The sequence below is a fragment of the Betta splendens genome, chromosome 4 (genome assembly GCF_900634795.4).
Source record: "Betta splendens chromosome 4, fBetSpl5.4, whole genome shotgun sequence".
Classification (NCBI taxonomy): Eukaryota; Metazoa; Chordata; class Actinopteri; order Anabantiformes; family Osphronemidae; genus Betta; species Betta splendens.
Window position 1 is genome coordinate 30,520,327 of NC_040884.2, and position 23,269 is coordinate 30,543,595.

Below are 23,269 nucleotides of genomic sequence, written 5' to 3' on the forward strand. Positions count from 1 at the left end.
GGACAGTTTGAGTATTTAGTTATCGTGAGGAAAGTCCTAGGGTGGCTGTTGGAGAAACAGCTTTTCGTGAAGGCTGAGAAGTGTGAGTTTCATGTCTCCACAGTGTGATTCCTAGGTTTCATAATTTCCCACAATTTATGTCCCGCAAATTGTCACAGGTAGAGCGGAACTATGACGCGGTAGGAGACAAGGTTTGGTGTCCACTAAGGATCTTCCCCTACATGTTGCTTCACGTAAGTTGGCGCAGAATTTCATTGAGCCATTCCCAATCACCCGGGTCATTAACCCAGTTTCTATTCAGATCGCCTTGCCCAGGTCCATTACAATCCACGCCACCTTCCACGTCAGCCGTCTCAAGCCAGTCTGAACCAGCCCACTGGTTCCTCCGGCACCTCCGCAGCCTCCTCCAAGGGTCATTGATGGTGGTCCAGCATACACGGTCAGAGCTCTCTTGGCTTGTCGACGGCGGGGTCATGGGATGCAGTACCTGGTGGACAGGGAGGGGTACGGGCCAGAGGAGCAGTCGTGGGTTCCAGCAAGACACATTCTGGACCCTACTCTCATCAGGGACTTTCGTGCCGCTCATCCGGCTCTTCCTGGTCCGTTGGGGCGCTGAGGTCATCGTTTTCCGTTTTTGCTTAGTCCATGCCTGCTGCCAACTTCACTTCCGGTTCACATCACATCACCTGTCTGTAATTAGCAATCACTCTAGTATATAACCACCAGGACTCATCTTAGACGTCTGCCAGATTGTCGTTGATAAATCTCCGCATTCCAGCACTCATAGTTCCTAGCCTTGTTACCAGTCTGTCTGTACTGTCGCTGGGTCTACGCGTTGCTGATCACCGCCTGCCTATTGACGCCGAGCTGCCTAACCCTCCAGTACTGTACTCAGAGCTTTCTGTTGCCAACCCTCGCCTGTCTGACCACCGTCGTATGTCTGTTCCTCGTGTGGATGATTGTGCTGGAGACTGAACCAATTACCTATTCTGATACCTGCACAATAAAGAATGTTTGTATTAAAACCCACTTGGTGTATGAGCTTTGCATGTGGGTCCACTTTGTCAAGACGTCTGCCGACAGCTGACAGCTGTCCTTGGATCTTACAACACCCAACGTCTCCTCACCTTCCTAAAGGAGCTGAAAAACATCCTTCTGGACCGCCAACTACACCATCCTGGGCCCATACATCACATTTATGTGATCATTTGGGACAACGTCCGCTTCCACAGAACGAACCAGGTCAGAGAGTGGTTCACCACCAACAGTAATCACTTTTTAAACGTCTGTCTGCCACCCTACTCCCCTTTCCTGAACCCTATAGAGGAGTTCTTCTCATCATGGAGATGGAAGGTTTATGACAGACAACCATACACTAGAGAGGACCTCCTAAGGGCAATGGAGCTGGCCTGTGATGACATCCCAGTGGAGGCTTTTAAAGGATGGATTCGCCATTCCAGAGCTATTTTACGCAGTGCCTGGCAAGAGACAATATAGCCTGCGATGTGGATGAGGTGATGTGGCCCGATGCAGTTCAGCAACATGATGCCGCACAGTGATTGTGATGTGTGTGGTGTAAATAACATAAATAAAAAAAACTTCACACCCTGATCATGTTTTCAAGAGTACTTTTGTACGCAATAATTCTCTTCTTGAATTGAGTTTTTACAGTAGTGTACAGTACATGTGTCACAGTCTGGTCCTGCTCCTTGTTTTATTTTGTAGTCCTTCCTGTCACTAAGGTCCTGGGTCTATTTCTCTATTTCACGTCTTGGTTTCACTTCCGCTATTAGTTTGAAAGGACTTCCTGTTTACGTCATGTCACAGCTGTTCCCTGCTTTTACCGGTCATTATCCACACCTGCACTTCATCAGTAATCAGTCACCTAGCATTTAATCACCAGCTCTCACCCCAGTACCTTGCCAGATTGTTGCGTGACATTCACCACATTCCAGCGTCTTGTATCCTAGCTCAGCCTTGTTTTCGTGAACCTTGTTTTGACCACCGACGCCGACTCTGTCTAGCCCCTGTGCTTTGTACGCCCTGGCTTTTGATCCTGACTGATAACGACCTTGCCTACTAATTTGACGACGACACTGACTCTGCCAGAACGGTACGGTAATCCTGAGTTTTTGTTTATGAATCTTGTCTGTCTCCGACACTGAGCCTGCCTGATCCTGTGTATTGTGTCGTATGAACTATCTGTGTATGACCCTGCATGATCTGAACCTTGTCTTTGGGAAAAAACCCTCATCTACCTTCGCCAAGTGTGTCTGAGCCGTGCATGTGGTTCCAGCGTCTAGCTTATCCTGACAACATGCAGTATTTCCTATAGATATATGCTCTTCATATGAAACTCACAAATCTAAATGTCTAATCCTCTGCAGAAATCTAAGAAGATCTATTACTGTAAAGTTTCTACGAATATGCATTGGCAGTTGTTTTGCCAATGTGTGTATTGATGTGTATTGTGTTTACATTTTTGAAAGCTTCAAGCTGCTTTTTTGGTGTGAAGGTTTGAGTTTTGAAGTGAGAAGGTGTGGTTGTTTTTATGTAGCTTTAGAAAAGGGTGTTGTGTTTAGACATTGGGGAACATGCAGGGAACGTTTGTGAAATGTACTTTAGCATTTGAGAAAAACTGTTATATTGGAAGCAGACACAGATCCACTGCTCAGTACTCAGCACAAAATACAAGTATAGTATCTCACCCCTTTGCCCATCTGCCCATTGTTGTGAGGGAAGCCAATCAGCTGAAAAGAGGCCTCTTGAATGAAGTAGGGGTTGAGGATTCGCATGTCGCTGGCCTCCCGTGGAACATGTCTGGCCACCGACTTCCAAAAGCCATTAGTGTTGTGCTGACAGACAAAAAAGGAAAAAAATTAAATAGTGTAATGCTTTGGAAACATGTATTCAAAGCAGGAGAAGTCTCTCTAACAGATGCATCCTCTCTTCAGAGGATGCATCAGTCAAGTCAAGATGAACATTATTACATGAACTGGCAGCCTTTCTGGGCTGCATCCGGAAAAAGAACAAGCAGTATACAGTAATGCCTTCATCATCTACACAGAACGTAAATAAACAATGTCCTTACTTTCTTGAACTCATATACACTGCTCAAAAAATAAAGAAATAAAGGGATAACTTACACAACACTATGTAAATCCAAGACAATCACACTTCTGTGACGTTCTGCAGGTGATAACCACAGACCACTTCTTAGTTACTTTGCTTTCTGGCTGGTGTTTTGGTCACCTTTGAACTTTCACTCTAGCAGTAGCATGAGACAGAGTCTACAACTCACACAAGTGGCCCAGGTAGTGCAGTACATCAGGAGCTGAGGATTAGGTTGTGGGAGGGCAACAACCCAGCAGCAGGAACTCTACCTCTGCCCTTGTGCAAGGAGGATGGGGGTGGTGAGGGTGGTATGGCCATTAGTGTGCTTACAGCCCAACACCATGCAGCATGCTTGGCATTTGCCGGAGAACATCAAGATTGGCAAATTCGCCAATGGCACCCTGTGGTCTTCACAGATGAAAGCAGGTTAACACTGACTACATGTGACAGACGTGACAGAGTCTGGAGACGCCGTGAAGAACGTTCTACTGGCTGCAGCATCCTCCAACATGACTGTGTTAGCAATGGGTCAGTAATGGCGTGGGGTGATATTTTTTGGCCCTCTATGTGCTCACCATAGGTAGCCTGACTGCCTTTATGTACCAAGATGAGATCCTCAAACCCCTTGTGACACCATATGGTGGTGCGGTTAGCCTTAGGTTCCTCCTAATCTAAAACAATGCTCACGTAGCTGGAATGTGTCAGCAGTTCCTGCAAGACGAAGGCATTGATGCTATGGACTGGCCCGCCCGTTCCCCACACCTGAATGGATTAATGCGGCATTGGGGAGATTTTTGTGTTTTCAGCAGTAATACATGCACTACATGCAGTTGTGCAGGACAGTAATACATGTACATACTTGTACTAATTAATATATAAATAGTAGACAGTAATCAGTTGTGCAGAGTTGTTTCAGAAAAACAGTTGGAGGGGTTTTCCATGATGGATGACCAACATCCTTCTGTCCACTACCTCCTCAAGGGACTCCAGTGTGCGGCCCAGGACAGAGACAGCTTTAACCAGCTTATTAAGTCTCTTCCTGTCTCTGCCTGTACTTCCCCCGCGCAGCACACAACTCCATAAAGGACTACTGAGGTCACAACAGTATCATAGAAAGTCTGTAGCAGCTATCTGCACACACCAAAGGACCTCAGTCTCCTCAGCAGGTTGAGGCGACTCTGGCCCTCCTGGTAGAGAGAGTCTGTGTTGTTTGACCAATCCAGTTTATTGTTTAAGTGAACACCCAGGTATTTAAATGTGGCCACAAACTCAATGTCTGAGCCCTGGATGTTCACCTGTGTGTATGGTGGAGGGCACCTTCTGAAGTCAAGGACTAACTTCTTGGTTTTACTGGTGTTTAGATACAGGTAGTTATTCTTGCACCAGCTCACAATGTCAGAGATGATCCGCCAGTACTCGTTTAAACCTCTTCACACATCAGAAACGTTGTTCTGCTCCAGGCGATGCTCCAGCTTCTTCCTGTAGCTGTCTTTGGACCTCCTGATTTTGTATTTTAAGTCCCACTGTACCCTGTACAGCACCTTCTTGTCCCCTGAGAGAAACGCCCTCTTTATCTCATTTAGAAGGGCTCTCAGCTCAGGGGTCACCCAGGGATTGTTGAAAAAACACTGTACTGTCTTAGTTGGCACAGTGTTTTCCACACAGAAATGTGTGTAGTCCGTGATGCAGTGTAAGACTGTCAATGTCTTCCCAATATGGACTGCAGAGAGTGTCCCAGTCTGTGGTATTAAAACAGTCCTCCAGTTGCTCTGTCACCTGCTGTTTCACAACTGTAATGTAAGCAGGAGAGAGGTGAACAAGGTTGTGGTCAAAGCGTCCTAAAGGGGGGAGGGGGGCAGAGATATATATGTTCTTCACATTAGCATATAGACGGTCCAGAGTTTTACTGTCTCTTGTGTGTCAGTAAACATACTAGGTGTAGTTGGAGAGGGTGGCGGAGAGTGTAGAGCAGGTCCCCAGAGATAAGAATCTGTCAGGTCAGGGCAAATTTAATTGGATCTAAGAATTATTTTGCTTGTTGGCAGCATAGATGAGTGTGTAAACAGTTGCTGTCCAGCCCAAATGCTTAGGTCACCATTTTGTCAAACGGTGTAAAAAAGTCAGGTCTAATTGCTGCCATACCTGTTTGCAATCAATAAATCAATTAAATAGAGGAGCTGCCTGACAAGGTGAAGTAGACCAAAAGATCCTCAAAGGCTAGACATCATGCCGAGATTCAAAAACAAATGAGAAAGGGAATAATTGAGATTTATCAGTCTGGAAAAGATTATAAAGCCATTTCTAAAGCTTTGGGACTACAGCGAACCACAGTGAGAGCCATTATCAGAAAATGGCAAAAACAAGGAACAGTGAAGAACCTTCCCAGGAGCGGCTAGCCGACCAGAATTACTCCAAGAGCTCAGAAAAAACTCATCAAAGAGGTCACAAAAGACCTCACAACAACATCCAAAGAACTACTGGCCTCACTTGCCTCAGTTAAGGTGAGTGTCCATGACTCCATCATAAGAAAGAGACTGGGCAAAATTAGTTTGCATAGCAAGTTCCAAGGTGGAAACCACTGCTGAGCAAAAACAACATAAGGCTCATCTCAGTTCCGTCAAAAATCCTCAAGACTTTTGAGAAAATACTCTGTCGACTGACAAGACAAAAGTTGAACTTTTTGGAAGGTGTGTTTCCCATTATGTGTGACATAAAAGTAACAGCATTTCAGAAAAAGAACATGTGACTGGGGATTGGCTAACTGACGGTAAGCATATCGCATCACTGCCGTTTACTGAGGTTTGCTGCCTCCTTTAGTGATGGTAATGGTATCTGTAATAAGTGTACGCTAGTTCAAGTTTGGAGGCAAGGTTTCTAGACTTAGAGTCTCGGCTTCGCATCTTAGAAAACAGGCCAGTTAGCCAGGACCCTTTACCTGGTGAGGAGCCTCATAGCTTAGCTGCTAGCAGTCCCTCAGCAGGCCCCACACAGCTGGGTGATGACTGGGTCACGGCTCGTAAGAAACGTAGCTTTAGGCAGGCGCCCACGGTTCACCACCAACCGCTTCACGTTTCAAACAGATTTTCCCCACTCAGCGACACACCCGCTGAGAAACCCACTCTGATCATTGGTGACTCCATAGTCCGAAACGTGAAGTTAGAGAATCCAGCGGTCATAGTTAGGTGTTTGCCTGGGGCCAGAGCGGGCGACATTGAGTCTTATCTTAAGCTCCTGTCTAAGGATAAACGTAAGTACGCTAAGATTGTAATACACGCAGGAGCTAATGACGCCAATCGGAAGTCACTAAAACTAACATTGAGTCGGTGTGTTCGTTCGCCAAAACAATGTCGGACTCCGTAGTTTTCTCTGGACCCCTCCCCAATGTGACCAGTGATGACATGTATAGCCGGCTGTCATCGCTCCACCGCTGGTTGTCTAGGTGGTGTCCTGCAAACGATGTGGGCTTTGTGGCTAATTGGAGCACTTTTTGGGGAAAACCTGGGCTGATTAGAAGAGACGGCGTCCATCCCACGTTGAACGGAGCCTCTCTGCTTTCTAGTAACATGGCCATGTTGCTTAGTCCCCCCACTGCTTGACAACTCAGAGTGGAGCCCAGGACGCAGAGTCGCAGTCTTACACGCCTCTCTGCATGTTCTCTACAGCCGCGACCCACTCTTAGTCTTAGTTATCGCATAGAGACTGTGTCTGCTTCTCGACCACCTAAACTATACAAGTCACAAACAAATCAAAGAGGAGTGACTTACCAGAATTTAATAAACATCATATTAAATCCTCTGTCTTACCTAGACAGCTTCTCCCCCATAACTCATATGGAGTTAACCTCAATAATTAACTCTTCCAAGTCGTCCACTTGTCTTTTAGATCCAATCCCAACCAGATTACTCAAAGAAGTTCTACCTTTAATCAGCTCATCCATATTAAATCAAATCAACCAATCTTTACAACTAGGCTATGTACCACAGGCTTTTAAGGTGGCTGTGGTCAAACCTCTATTGAAAAAACCAACCCTTGACCCTGGACAACTAGCCAACTATAGGCCCATTTCAAATTTACCCTTTATTTCCAAGATTCTGGAAAAAATCGTGGCTAAACAATTATCTGACCACCTTAGTGGGAATAACCTGTACGAAGATTTTCAGTCAGGATTTAGAAAACATCATAGCACAGAAACAGCTCTGGTTAGAGTCACTAATGGTCTTCTAATAGCTTCGGACAATGGTCTAGTTTCTGTCCTTGTCCTGTTAGATCTTAGTGCTGCATTTGATACAATTGATCATAACATTCTATTACAGACACTAGAACATAGAATCGGGATTAATGGAACAGCATTGGGATGGTTTAAATCCTATTTGTTGAACAGATTCCAGTTTGTTCATGTTAATGATAAATTCTCCACACACACAAGGATTAGCTATGGAGTTCCACAGGGTTCTGTGCTGGGTCCAATTCTGTTTAGCCTATACATGTCTCCTCTAGGTGAGATTATTAGAAAGCATTCTATTAATTTTCATTTTTACGCAGATGATACTCAGCTATACATGTCCTTGGAACCAAATGAAACAGATCAACTAGTCAAAATTCAGGGTTGTTTAAAAGACATCAAATCCTGGATGTCCCAAAACTTCCTTCAACTAAACTCAGATAAAACCGAGATTCTTATTGTTGGGCCTAAAAATCTGAGAGAGACACTATTGAGTCAGATAGCCACCCTGGATGGCATAACATTAGCTTCAGATTCTACTGTGAGGAACCTTGGTGTCATGTTTGACCAGGATCTCTCTTTTACATCATACATTAAACAAATCTCCAGAACCGCCTACTTCCACCTTAGAAATATAGTTAAAATCAGAAGCATCCTCTCTCAGAGCGATGCAGAGAAACTGATCCATGCATTTGTTACCTCTAGGCTGGACTACTGTAACTCCTTACTCATAGGATGTCCTAACAGCTCCTTAAAAAGCCTACAGCTCATTCAAAATGCTGCAGCCAGAGTTTTGACAGGACTTAGAAAGAGAGATCACATTTCTCCTACATTAGCTTCTCTGCACTGGCTGCCTGTAAAATGTGGAATAGAATTTAAAATTCTCCTACTCACATACAAAGTACTCAATGATAAAGCTCCTTCTTATCTTAAAGAACTTATAGTTCCTTATGCTCCCAGCAGAACACTTTGTTCTCAGAGCGCTGGGCTACTTGTGGTTCCTAGAGTGTTTAAATGTAGAACAGGGGGCAGAGCATTTAGCTACCAAGCTCCTCTCCTCTGGAACCAGCTCCCTCTTCAGGTTCGAGAAGCTGACACACTCTCCACCTTTAAGATTAGGCTTAAAACCTTCCTCTTTGATAAAGCTTATAGTTAGAGATGGTTCAGGTCACTGGCAATTATTGTTAGTCACAGGAACCATCTCATAGTTAAGCTGCAATAGACATAGACTGCTGGGGGACTTAATTTATACACTGAGCTCCTCTGTTTCCTTCTACCTCCTCTGTCCCATAACCTCCCATCATTGTTCCATGTTTAACTAACCTTGTCTCTTTCTGTCCAGTAGTTGTGCTTCTCTCCTCTCCCCCCCCACCCCCACTCTTTCTCCCTCTCTGTCCTCACCTACAGGTATCATTGGACTCAAAGTTTGGTGTCTGTGATGGGCAGCTGCGGATCCAACCATTCTGCCTGCATCCAGTCCCTGGTCCTACCATCCTGCCTGTGCTCGGTTGTTGCTTGTTGTTGCTTGTTGCTGTGCTTTTCTATCTCTCTATCCTCTCACCCCAACCGGTCGAGGCAGATGGCCGCCCACATCCAGTCTGGTTCTGCTGGAGGTTTCTTCCTCGTTAGAGAGGGAGTTTTTCCTCTCCACTACTGTTGCTGTCAAATTAAATGCTTGCTGTATGTGGGATTTGTTGGGTTTAGTTGTGTGAGGTTTTAAACCTTACTTTGTAAAGTGCCTTGAAATAACTTTGTTGTAATTTGGCGGTATATAAATCAAATTGAATTGAATTGAATTGATAGACCAGTTCTCCAAGTTGGTTCATTTTATCCCTTTACCCAAGTTACCTTCAGCCAAACAGACCACACAGGCCATGCTAGAGCAAGTGTTCCGGCTCCATGGCTTTCCGCAGGACATAGTGTTCGACCGTGGTCCTCAGTTTGTCTCCCGCTTCTGGCGGAGTTTTGCACCCTAGTAGGCGCTGAAGTCAGCTTGTCGTCGGGGTACCACCCCGAATCCAACGGACAGACAGAGGGCCAATCAACAGCTGAAGGTGGGACTTCGACTCCTCGCCTCTAAGAACCCAGGCTCCTGGTCCCAGAAGTCGGTTTGGGTGGAATTCACTCATAAAACCTTGCCCTGCGCATCAACCGGACTAACCCCTTTCCAGTGTGCATATGGTTTTCAGCTGCCTCTGTTTCCAGCTCTGGAGGACGAGGTCTACGTCCCTCAGGCTCATGCCTTGGGACACAGGTGCCGTCAGACGTGGCTACGGGCCAGAAGAACTATGCTGCAGGCACAAGCCCGCTACAAGAAGACAGCAGACCGCAGGAGGACTCCGGGCCCAACTTTTGAGGTCGGGGACCAGGTCTGGCTCTCTACCAGTGATCTCCGCCTGCAGGGGCAGTCACGTAACTTGGTGCCAAAATTCATTCATTAATCCCCTCTCTGTGAGGTTGTGGTCAAACCTTTATTGAAAAAACCCACTCTGGACCCCGGAGAATATATATATACTATAGGCCTATTTCAAAGATTATTTACAACATTACTTCAGTCCCACACCTGTATGTCACAATGTTTTACATTTGCATAGATCCCGAGAAAAGGTCAACATCGAAAATTGCAGCATGGACCTATTAATCAAATGTTCTGCACTTTCATTCGAAAATTAATTGACTTTGAATGGATGTGTCAGGATCGGCAGACAACTTGACAAAGTGGACCCACATGCACGGCTCAGAGTCCAACTAGGTTTTGATACAAAAGTCTTAAGTTATTGTGCAGATCTCAGGACAGACAGACGGTTCAGTCTCCAACACAATCCTCCACACGAGGAGCAGACATACAGTGGTGGTCAGACAGGCAAGGGTCGGCAACAGAAAGCTTGAGGTACAGTACCGGAGGGTTAGGCAGCTCGGATTCGGTTGGCAGGCAGTGGTCAGCAACGTGTAGGCCCGGCGACAGTACAAACATGGGCTAGACAAACTTGGCGTCGGAATAACAGGCGGTGATCAGCAGCAGGAAAACTCTGTGACAATACAGACTAGGGCTGTAGGGGCTAGACAGGAGACAAGGTCGAACTTGGAACAGGACTGATAACAAGGATAGGTACGAGAAATGCTTGAATGCGGAAATGAATCAACAACAATCTGGGGGATTGCAAAGGTGAGTACTGGTGGTTAAATACTGGTGTGATTACTAATTGCAGACAGGTGATGTGATATGAACCAGAAGTAAAGTTAGCAGCAAGCATGGACTGAGCAGAACGGAAATGCAATGTTTATTTGGTCACCATGTTAAGTGTTGCAAAAAGTTGTGCCATAAAATGCAAATCTGAAAATCATATAAATTGCGCTTTTTTTTCTTTTATATTACCGTTTGTCTGTTTCTGGACTATAAGTAAGGGTGAAATATATTAGTAAAATCAATTTTATTGTGGTTAATTTTGTTTTAGTTTTGTAATATCTTATTAGATTCTAAATTACATCAAATTTTCAAGTTTATAGTAAATTACTGGCTACTAGTTGCTTTACATTTACAGTACTGCATACTCTAACCTTACAGCAATGACATAAAACAGTTACTGTAAATTTGCAATTTAATATAATATTTGTACCACAATATGCTGTAACATCACAGCAATCTCATGAAACCTTTACTGTGATATCACAGTTTAATATAAACATTTTACAAAAGCATACTGTCATATCGCAGTAAGAATTACGTCCATTTACTGTTAAATCACAGGAGCTTAATGTTAACTCACAGTAATTTAGTGTCCTATCTTACTGTGAAGTCACAGTAAAGAGCTGTAAATTTACAAGCAGTATGATACTGTGAAAGTCATGCAATTAGTAGCCAGTAATTTACTGTAAATTTACAAGCAGTATGATACTGCTGCTGATACAGTGTATATGATAATGTCATACAATATTTGGTATGTGATACTGTATGTGATATGTGATATATGATAGTATCATATCTGTATGATAATGATGACCCACCAACACTCACTCTGTAAGTCCTGATGATGCTTTTTACAGTCATGATGAGAGAAGTGGAAAATATGACGCCACCGAAGAAGCTCAGTAAAAACAACTTGGACAGAGTCCTAGGGAGAGTACAAGCCCATTAGAGCCCCGATCAAAATTAAGAGGAGCAAAAAGCCAGGAGAGAAGGAAGCCCCATATCATCAGACCTCGGGCTATTACACTAATTAGCAGAGGCCTGGTCAGCAGTCCTGACTGCTCTTTATGAACAGTTACTGCCTGTCTGCGAGTTTGCTCAGGTGTAGACCTTGGATGAGAGTTTTTACAAACTAGCATGACACTGTTACTCTGTAAGCCCCTATTGACTGACCACCATGCTCTTTCAGTGTCCTGTCTAAGACTGAGCTTATCGGCTCGAGGTGCTGGAAGGACATGACGTGTACACAGTGATTACATGCACAGTCCAGCATTTACAAACCTCCGACAACATACAGTAGTGTCACAAATTGGCAAAGTAACAAGTTTTACTTTCAGACCAACAAATAAACAAGTAGTAGTACCCATTACCTGAGACACGAGAACTCACTGCAGGAAATGGAATGTTAACAAAATAGTATACTGATGTAAATTAGCAAGTGTTGACATTTACAAACAGGCTACTCGCTGTGAAGGGTTACAGAACATATGATAGCAAACTAAAGGCACTAGAAATCATTAAAAGCCAAAGCCATTAAAGTATGAATACATGACTAAACACTGGTCAATGCAAGGCATGAAACATTATCTCACTGATCAAACAGGATACATAAAAGTGACAAAGGAAAATGAACAACAACTGACAAAGGAAGGTGTCACAGATGCAGCTTCTGTGCCTGGAGTTTCCGTCTCCAGGTTTATTTTGGTAACTTCCCGACTATTTGATTATCAGTCATGTGATTCATCAGCTGCCTCCATACTCACCATGCTCATTGCCAGATCATCTGTTCATGTTACCTGTCTGTCAGCCATCAAGGACTCGTCATGTAAGTCCTCGGTTTTGTTTCTGTGCCTGTTCCCTGACCCTGCCTTTGCCTAGTCCTTTTCGGTACCTCTGATATATATACATATTGGAATTGTGACTTGTCAAAATGTATATGTGGATATCTCTAATTACAGTTTTGACTTGTCATAAATACATGTCTATCTTATACAGTAGATGTTACATGTAAGTCCATTTGCCAGGTTTATGAAGCTTCGATATATTTCGAAACAACCAGCCCGTTTAAACTGCAGATAAAATAAAATAATTCTGCGTGCACCAAGATATTGGTTTCACGTTTGACTTTAGGTCCCGTCTCAGCTCCAGCTTCACGTCAGACTCCAGTTCATGTCTCTGCCCCCGCTTCACGTCCGACCTTGTCTCCCCGGCTGTCTTCAGTACTTGTTTCGGCCCTTACACCATGGCCGTCTCCAGTCCATGTCTCCACTCTGTCTCCACGGCAAGTTACAGTCGCTGTGTTGGCTACACCGTGCTGCTCAGCCTGTGCCTTTTCCTCTGGTGCTGCTGTTCAAACTCCACGACCAGCCCACTGCCTACAAGCCACCTTGGCTATCAGATTCAAACACTTGTCTGCTGTCACTGCGCCAACCCCGGTTCCTGTTCAGTGTTTAGAACCTGCTGTCCCAACATCCAATCTTGAAGTTGCTGCCACTTCTGGGTCTAAATCGGCTCCTCGTCCAACCTATGTTCCACCTTTATTGTGGTCAAGCAGTGCCTACAAGACCTAGTAGGCACAGTTTCTCTGATGCACGCACAGTTTCTCTGACTACTCCAGCCACAGTTTCTCTGACTGCTCCTGCCACAGTTTCTGACTGCTTCTGCTACAGTGCCGCAGACTAATCCTGCTACAGTGCCGCAGACTGCTCCACAGTTATGCAGCTTGCCGCTGCAACCGACCTACATGTTACCGCTTTAACCGACCCACAGCCTGCTACTGCCACTGTTCCACAGCCTGCATCTGCTAGGAGCTCTTGTCCCACCTCATCTGCTGATCCACGTCTGAGCCCAATAGTTTTGACTATTGGACTTCAGTCTGCACCAGTTCAACGCGTGCCCTGATTCCACGTTAGGTCTCAGGTCCTGTCGCTCCACCTCAGCATTCAAGCTCAGCAGCAGTTTAAGTTCAGCATTTAAGCACAGCACCAGTTTAAGTTCAGCATTAGAGTCCAGCTCGAGCTCCAGTTCGGCATTCGAGTCCAGCTCCAGCTCCAGCTCTGCATTCAAGTCCAGCTCCAGTTTAGCATCTACACCCTGCTCAAGCACCGGGTTTGTATCCACTTCCAGCTCAAGTTCTATCCCAGCCCTCGGGTTCAGCCCCAGCTCCTGTTCCAGCCCCACGTCTGGCTTCAGTACAGTACTATTCTCGGCTTCCATGTTACGAGCCTTCAAGCCAGTTCTGGTTCCTGGTGTTTCAGAGATATTCCAGGTGATCCATAAAAAAGCAGATCCCTCCAGTTCTTCTCCTTAGTGGTCTGGAGATGACCACTCCAGGCCTAGTTCTTAGTGATCCAGCGAAACGGATCCCTTCAGTTCCTGTACCTGTTGGTCTGGAGATGATCATGCCAGCCCTAGTTCCTGGTGGTCGGGAGATGACCACGCCAGCCCTAGTTCCTGATGGTCCGAATGGTTCCGTACACCAAGGTACGGAAATGGTGATATTACCATAAAGAGACAATTGTGGATCTTTGATTATATGAAAAGGTACAAAATCCCAGCTGACAGCCACCCAAGGTGTAGGACTAGGACCCTGCTGGGGTTCTGCTGGGGCTTGTGTAACTTTTTAGGTACACTTCTGTACTTTGATTTCTTATTGTGTATGGATTGAGCTCTTACTGTAGGTGAGCCCCTCTCTCTGTACATAAGAAGAGCAGCAAACTGTCTAAGGCGGAATCAGAACCACTCCCTGCATGACGTTTCCACGTGTGTAGTGTCCTGCTGTATAAGAACTTCTATATGGGTTCAGACTTTATGACCAAGTCTCCTACAATGTTAAATTATTTCTGAAGTCTGGTAAAGCATTATTCCAATAATGAAGCTGTGTAACACTCAACAAAAACTTTTACCATCTACACTGCTCTTCTTTTGGGGAATGCAGCTCTATCCTAGAGTTAAAAATACTAGTAACAACACCAAAGTCTCAGTAATAGGCTGCGCATGCCCACACAGTAAAGCCATGTTGGGACTGGGCTTCCTTCCATCCAACACCTGTACTGGTCCAGACTCAGAAAACGGGCTGTCAGTATCTCCCTGTCTGGCAGGCGCTACAGAGAAATGGCCACCAGACCAACGGCCACCAGACCAACCACCAGACATAGTCAGCTTTTCCCCCCAGGCTATGCCTGAGCTGAACTCACCACTCAGATAGAATGTGTGATATAGTGATATAGTGACTATATATATATGATATAGTGTGCTGTAAATGTATGTAAATAAGTGTAATAAATATGAAAATAAGTCACATTTCATGCTACCAGAAAGTGCGAAAAAATAAAGTCAGACCGTATTAAATTCCTTGCTTGTCCTGTGCAAATGGCGAATAAAGCTAATTCCAGAGACCTCTAAGGATCCAAGGTTCATGAAATGTGTCACTGAGCCGCTGCTGTCCTAACTAACTAATGGACCACTGATGTGCACATAAGAGTCATAAGAGAGGAATTCAGGTAGATTTATTACCAATACAAATCCAAATCTCAGCATAGGCTAGAAACCAACTCTAGTGACTTCCTGTTGCATACTGCAACAGCAGGAAACTAAGGAACACTTTCTACATAAGAAAAATACACTGCATGAGTGGAAGCAAACTAAACTAATAAACCAAACCTTAATAGGATGCAAACAATGAAATCAAAAGGCCCCTGGGGGCTTGTAGCCGGGCCCCACTCATCACCTTGGCTGTTACACATGCTGGCCATGCATGGTTATTGTTGTTATTATTATTTTGTTTTCAGTTCCAGATTATGTTTTTCTTTCTCTCTGCCACCTTACCACTGTGCAAGTGATAGGAAGTCTCTTTTCACAGAGCAATGGCTCTTGTGGCTCCCAATCAGCTCCTAATTTATTATCACTCTGTGCCTTATATTTTAGCCGAATTTAGGTTGGTTTGTGTGTTTCTATGCATTTGTTTATTCCGTGTTTTCATAAAAGCCTTATTTTAATGCAGTTTTCAGACACTACACACTTTAACACTTTAATCAAACTTTTAGGTCTTAACATTATAACACTTTAAGTAATGTTTAGTGGAGGTTGACAGATATTTTACTTTTACAAAATCTGCACTCGGGTTCGCAGTATCACTGAAATGGATCTAGATGCTGCTCCTTTTTCGTTTTTTGGTCATTTTTCTTTACTTTTTCCCGACACGCTTGCTTAAATCTAGCTCCTGTGTACTTTACCTGTACCACTGCACTTAATCCTCGTACGTGATTAGCCGAATGGTGCGCCCATAAAAGCAGTCTCCTGTTTGTGTGTATGGATTTTCAGTAGAGCTGACCAATGGCGGCTGAAGATTTGGTTCTCCCTGGCGGGAGTCGTCTCTTCTCTACAAAGCAGCGGCTCTTAAAGCTGGCTCGTTTGCGAACAACACATTAGTTGGTTACTGTGCTCCCTCTACTCAACCTGTCCGGTCCTGAGACTAACACTACCAATGTTCATAACTGACCTTCATCAGAGTCTTTCATCAAATTACTTTGATGTTTTTCCTAATACTGTAGCTTCATCCCCAATCATATGGAGGTAACTGCAATAATTAACTCTTCTTCTCATCTCTTAGACCCAATCATATCAACCAATCTTTGCTAACAGGTTTGCTTTAAGGTGACTGTGGTCAAACCTTTATTGAGATCCTGGAAAACTAGCAGCTAAAGGCTAATATCCCTCTGCACTTTATCTCTAATTAAGTTACCATCTGAGTAGCAATAACGTGTATGAAGGTTTAGATTCATCATAGCAGAAACAGGTCTGGTTAGAGTCACTAATGATCTTCTCTTAGCTTTAAAAAAAATGGTTTCTCCAGGCTGGACCAATGTAAGTCCTTACTCCTTACAGTTTGCCCAATCATCTCCTCACTTCAAAGCCTGTAATGATCAGCTCCATCTTGTCTTCCAGACCTCATAGCTCCTTATGCTTCTCTCTCAGAGCTGGTCTACTGGTGGTTCTAGAGGTTTTACATGTAGAATGGGAAGCAGAGCCTTTAGCTACCAAGCTCCTCTGAGGAACCAGCTTCAGCTCAGGTTCTACTTTAAGATCATGTTAGCGCCTTCCTTTGTGGTAAAGCTTCTAGTAAGAGATGCTTCAGGACACTATGGATCATAGGACGCAGACGCTGGATGTACTACACACACTGAGCTGCTCTAGTTTCTTTATTCTATTATGGGGGAGCAACACAGCAAGATAATGCAGCTGGAAAAATGCTTGAGAGTACAGATCAGAAAACATGTTGGTGTCATGGATGAATGAGAAACAGTAAGAAAAACTGTATATGAAGTGAAGATGGTAAACTTTCATTAAATGCTACGGTGTAAAATGTTTGTTTGCTAATTTCAGTCGCACCAAATCTGTTGGCTGTGGTTGTGCTTGCGACGCAGTGACGGACGGAGCTACTATAGAACAGGTTGGTGCAACTAAAAACATGTACTAGCAGCAGTAGAACATTAGTTTTAGTGGTTAGCATTGTCTTTCAGCCAGAACGAGGCCAGGCATAAACACGTTTTATTTACAATTTAAAATAATTATGCCTTTAATCTGGATTTGGATTTGTGGGTTTTTCTATATACAGTTGCAAATAACAATAAGAATAAGAATGAGAACACTATTGCGTCAAATTGCGTTAAAAGCAACATTACTAATACAGTACTTACACTAGGAATTAACAAAAATTAAAACCTAGGCCTCCACATTACGGCTGGGAATGAAGATACAGAGATCCAGGTGTACATTGGTGAGAAGTGTATGTGTAAAATAATAGAAGATGATTATTGTACATTGTGAATATTGTACAGCTTTACAAAATGTAACACTGCTTATTGCAGCATCTGATTGCAGTAAGGAGGAGATATTAACATTTTGTATTCTGTATATTGTACAACTCACATTCTAACATGCAATATGTGCTTTGGTATGGTATTTAAACAAACTAAACTTAAATGAAAGCACTACCCTTAGGGTCATTATTATATGTGTTTTTATTATTAGTATTCATCATGATTAACAGCTGGGCAACTAGTAAAGCTTTCTTACCAGCCCCTGCTTGAAGACCATGTACCGCAGCCATTTAAAGTCCTGAGCTTTAAAGGCAGAGAGGACAAACAGTGACTGGTCCTCATACTGGTCTATTTTCTGGATGGCCCCCTCTGGATAGGTGATCCTCAGGGTCGTCTTGGAACCAACATCTTTTTCATAACCTTTCACTGGGGCCTGATTTAACCTGCAAGCCACAGCAAACTTAAAAACCATCACATTGTCCAAAACTATGCAAAAACTAACTGTATGAACTAGTGCTGGGCAGTAATTAAAATACTTTAACTGCATACGTTCTCTGAGATTAATCGTGGTTAAGAGATTATGATAAGCATTCAGTTACGAACACAAAAGCAGCATATTGTGCATTTTTATTTTAAAACCACCTTGGTGCATGTTGTAACACCGTTGATTTTATAGTCCTCTCTTTTTGATACAATTCATGTATTCTTTCTGTGATGGTGCGTCATGAGGGAGGCTCACATGTGCCATCATTTGTTTTGATTCTATTAACGTTCCTCAGACCGACATCTTCCGTCACTAATCAGCCTGTAGTTTGTAGCTAACCACTTAGCTATGGCATTTGTTAGCTTGCCTTGCTTTTGTTCATACTACACAATACATCCAATGTAGTCTGCCGAAGTCTCCCTCCGCTGTTTGTTTAGGTGGGTGATTTGCTGGCATCAACGCTGTGTATTGCATTTAAATAATACTTCAAACTCAAAGTACTAGGATGATTCAGCTGATTCGGATTCAGCTTGTGTAAATATAAGATAGACCTTTATTCGTCCCACAATGGGGAAATGTCCATGTTGCAGCAGCAGTACAAAACAAAAGCAGAATCAAAATTACGTACAATTTAAGTAAAATTAAAAATGTATCCATTATATACACACATCCACACTGAGGTGATGGGTAATTCCACCATGGATTGACTGGATATTAAGGTAAAAGTTTGCCCAAACATTTGGATGGTGACTATAGTATAAGGTAACAATTGTAGCAACAATTACAATAACAGTGATTTACTAGGAGCAGCTTAGGTTGTAAAGTCTTACAGCAGCAGGCAGAAACAACTTACGGTGTTGTTCCTTCAGACACTTAGGATGTATCAGTCTGTCACTAATGAGATTAACACGTTAATGTGCCCAGCACTAGTATGAACTAGATAGAAACGCTTGACGCTTTTAGCTTAGTATATTATGTACATGTTCTACTATATTATATTATATTAAGCATTATTTGATGAATATGTGGAGTTTGTGACTGTGACCACCCATTATGTTTTAATTGTAACCTGTAGAAGTACAGTAGCAGTGTGTGATGATGTACCTGACCACTACGTCAAAGCCATCAATCTGTTGTCCCAAAGACTTGTTGATAAGGATTCCTCCATTCCCCATAATGATGCACGTCTTACAGCTTATACTGCAGCAGAGCAGATACAAAACCAAGATCATCATCATATTGAGCATTCATACTGGAAACTGTGAACAGTGTAAACTGTGATGGACGACAGCAAGTATGCATGCAACTTACATGTCAAGATTTTCCCCAAGTCCATAGTTTTTAGTGACCGACAGAAGATGATCTATTATCCTCTCTGCAGATACAAGAGAGATACAGACAAGTGACACGCATATGACACAATGTTAAAACCATATTTCATCCAGCTACAGTATTATTTCCACAACTAGACTGTGTGTGTAATAAATATTGCAGAGCCGATGGCTGGATAAGACTGTATGTTTTCAGTCAGTCTTATACAACAAGCAAGGAAGAAGCCTACAGCCTTATTAGTATCTGTATCCAGGGGAGTTACAGTATGTAGTGAATGGGCTTATTCCTCTCCCTAAGCCTCTACAATATAGCAATGCAGTGACACACAACTGCCTTTTTCTAGCACTATTATTGCTGATGTTTCATTATGCATAAGTTTAAATGTTGGTTTTCATCTTTCTGGTGTTTACCAGTACTGTTAGTACTGTTGTTGTTTTTTTCTCGCACTATCATTACCAGTGTTTTCTTTTGCACTATTAGTATTATAATTGTTATCTTCAGATTTCAGAATCAGAATCAGCTTTAATCGCCAAGTTTGCACAGGACAACCAAGGAATTGTATGTGGTCTGACTCCATCTCTGTTCCCTCTTGTGCCAAAGAAAAGTATTTACAATTTTAATTATAGTTATTTACAAAAAAGAACAAATAAAAAACTGCAATATAAACTGCAGCGTATCACATTTGTTGTTATTGCACATTTATGTTTGTGTCTCTGAAGAGTGATTGAGTCATTGTGTTACTTGTTGTAATCTTTATCACAGTAAATGCTTCCAGCATTCACTGTTTAGTTGTTCTACTTTATTATTATTATTATTATAGTTCTTCCGTCTACATCTAACTACTCCCACATTCTTTCAGCTACAGAAACTTTTCTAATATCAAAATGTTTAAATGTGCTTTTTAATGACAAGTGTGCTATTACTTTTCTCATTCATATGTTTCATATTTTTCAAGTTATTAAGTTTTCAACTTTTTTCCCCATTGAAATGAATGGAAACAACATTTCAAATCCTCTTCAGCTTTGTCTGCTTTAACTACTTCAACACACTTTAAGCTACAGACACTATTTAAACTACAAAAAAATCTTTAACTATTCAACTATTAATGTCCTGTTTAGCTTTTTGATATCTTTAACAGATTCTGAGTTATAGCAGTTTAAGCATAGGGTGTTTTTTGAGGAATTTTCAGCTTTTCCATTAGTGTGTGTTTCTGATTGAGTGGGTGATGAGAGGCGCTTTCTTACGCCAGAACGTCTCTCTTTAACTCTTCACTTCATCCACAGTTTTCACTCTATCAATGTATTTTTTTCACTTGTTTGTAGTCTTACTTTGTAGTCTTACTTGTCTTCTTTCCAATGATGTGCCTGGCTAAGACATCAAAACTTTACTTTAGTCTGTATCTGCCTCAAAGCACAAAGAGTTCCAGAAATCCTCCCATTCACTCATATGGAAAATACTCTCTGACTTCTGGGTAAAATCACAGAGGGACAGGCATTTTTAAATCGTGACTGTGGCCACAATTTTCAATCTTCAACCATAAAACGTACACCAGTTGTTCATTGAAGCCTTGGGATTCATATAGTGAAGTTATTTTTGTATTAACCTGTATGGTTTTAGAGTACCAAGCCTGTTAAGCTGGGGTGGAAATCAGCCTCACTCCAGCTCTTTGTGCTGATCAGTGGAGGTTCCTGCCTGTTCCATGACAACGGCGCAGCTGCAGCAGATAAGGGATTGAGCTCAGTAGCACTTTGACTTACAAGTCAAACTCCCAATGCTCACAGCAGCTCTATGTATATTATTGATGAGTTCATTGCACTCTTCATTCCCCGTAAGAGCAGGTGTAGACATTAAGCTTTTCTAAACTACCTGGTCTTTCTAATAGTTGAGGGGGTTGTTTCAAGGAACTAATTCAACATTACAGCATTCAACAATATATCTTCATCTTCATGTCATCTTCTTTTAATATCACCAAAGTTATAACATTTTTTGAATCCTAACTTTAACTATAACACTACAAACACAAAAACGGTTGTTTTCACTACAATATGTTAAAATTGAAATTGCAATCATTGATGCATGATTTTGTATTAAAATATTATCATTAGGTTTACACCTTTGAGACTGTTGCAACATTCAAGTCTTTGTTTAATAAAATAAACATGTTAAAATGACTGACTTTCTTTTAATGTGGAGGAAACTCTTCAGCAAAGTCATCTTGAAACTGTTGTATCCCATAGTTCAACGATTTAAGGTCCTGACTCTGGAGTGGGTGATCGGGGTTCGATTCCTGTCTGAATTTTTATGCAATCACATTATAATATAAATATTTGTATTTCCCAAATAAATTGAGTTATATGCTTAATGTATCACTATATTAGTAATCTATATCATAGACGAAGTAGTTATTGTGGCTGAGTGGCAAACAAGCCATACTTAAATGCTAGAACTGCTAGTTCGAAACTCGACTGGAACAAGTTTTTCAGCAAAACTCAGAAAAGGATTTACCGCACTGTAATCATGTGTGAAACAGCTTTTATTGAAATCAAACTGTTCTTGTTTTATTTGTGCACATTCAGCTCTGCAACTTCTTCTTTGCTGATCTGATCAGCTATATATTCAACTCATCAGGTAGTTTCAGTAATGTTTCAACTGATTAATTACAAATAGTTAATTAGAATATTTACAGTATAATCAAAACCCACACTTCCGCTCTCAAAATCTATTCACAATAAAAGCAATCCAATTACTTATAAGCACGTTTTATGCTTTTGAATGGATAGTTGCTGACAATGTTTTAACTTTACTAGTTGAGCACACACATCCTCCAAATCCTTTCAGAATTAATGCATAAGTCAAAATCATTAGCTTTCCTAGAAAATCTTTCAACTGCTTCAGCTTTTTCTTTATCCACTAGTCATAACCTGTGGCTCAATGGTACAAGTCCTTGACTCGCGAGTAGGAATCTGGTTTTAATACCAATTAGAGGCATGTTTATGCATTCAGTTCTTAATATATTTACATTGATTTCCTTCACATAAATGGAGTTATATATTTAATATATCAGCAACTTTCTGATTTCCTTCACGTAAATTGAGTTATATATTTAATATATTAGCAACTTTCAGCTATATTATAAAAGAGTCATCTGTGACTAGTCATTCACACTGTTTTAAACTTTAGCAATTAACCACACACACTTTTCAAAATAAAAGCACAAATTCCGATCTTCAGACGTTCAAGGGCATTACTTTTGAAGTTTTCAGCTTTTCAACTTTTAACGTTATTTAGCTTTTTTCATCTTTTTTTATAACGTTCGTCTATAGTAATCATTGTTTAACTTTTTGTCAACTTGGCTCTTTTCATCAGCATCTGACATCGTCATGCTTTGGCATAGAAATGCCATTTCAACTTCAAAAGCGTCTTATCATCTTTCAACGTTCTCTGTGTAAATCAGCATCCTTGTACCTTCTATATTTTTCACCTTTTGAGCGTTTTAACATCGGGTGGCTTTTGTTAAAATTTTCAGCTTTTCCACTAGTGTGTATTGTGTGAGCTAGAGTGCATGATGTCACAGCTAGAGTGTGAGGGCTCGTTTTTTTACGACAGAACTTCTGTCTTTCAATCGTCACTACAGCCAGAATTTTCACTCTATCAACGTATTTTTTTCAGTAAATTGTAGTCATACTTGTCGTCTTTCTAATGATGTGTCTAGCTATACCTTTATTATTACCCCCACACATTTCCTCTAAATCCTGTCAGAATAAAAGCACCAATGCAATTTATTTGCTTTAAGTTTCTGGTTCTGACTGAATAATTACCAATCGTTAATAAATAATAAAACTTTACAGTACAGTAAGTAACCACACACTTATTATGATGCTTTTATTCTAAAAAGGCTTAATCTAAATCCTTTGCTTTAAAAGGGCTATTTTTGCTTTGAATGATAAATTATGAGCATTTAACGACTATTTTATAGTTTAGTAATCACTTACACACGACCTCTAAATCCTTTCAAAATAAAAGCACCAATTTTTTTTTTTTTTCAAGCAAGATTTTTGGTTCTAAATGGTTAATTATAACTACTTATTAAACTATTACACAGTTAAGCA

General features: G+C 41.9%; 1 protein-coding gene across 11 annotated transcripts in view; it reads right to left on the minus strand.

Moving 5' to 3' along the window:
* Window positions 1-23,269, minus strand: part of st3gal3a (ST3 beta-galactoside alpha-2,3-sialyltransferase 3a) — a 50,987-nt gene that overhangs the window by 9,256 nt on the left and 18,462 nt on the right. For 10 of the 11 annotated variants that reach the window (XR_003785494.3, XR_003785495.3, XM_029145917.3 and 7 more), the window contains 4 exons: window positions 19,140-19,203; window positions 18,933-19,028; window positions 17,601-17,787; window positions 2,709-2,855 (listed from right to left, as the gene is read on the minus strand). Coding sequence is in view for 9 of the 11 variants with exons in the window: in XM_029145917.3 (XP_029001750.1) it covers window positions 2,709-2,855; window positions 17,601-17,787; window positions 18,933-19,028; window positions 19,140-19,203 (494 nt within the window). In the remaining 2 variants the exon portion in view is untranslated. The remainder of the gene's footprint in view (window positions 1-2,708; window positions 2,856-17,600; window positions 17,788-18,932; window positions 19,029-19,139; window positions 19,204-23,269) is intronic. The other variant, XM_041070188.2, reaches the window with a different exon arrangement.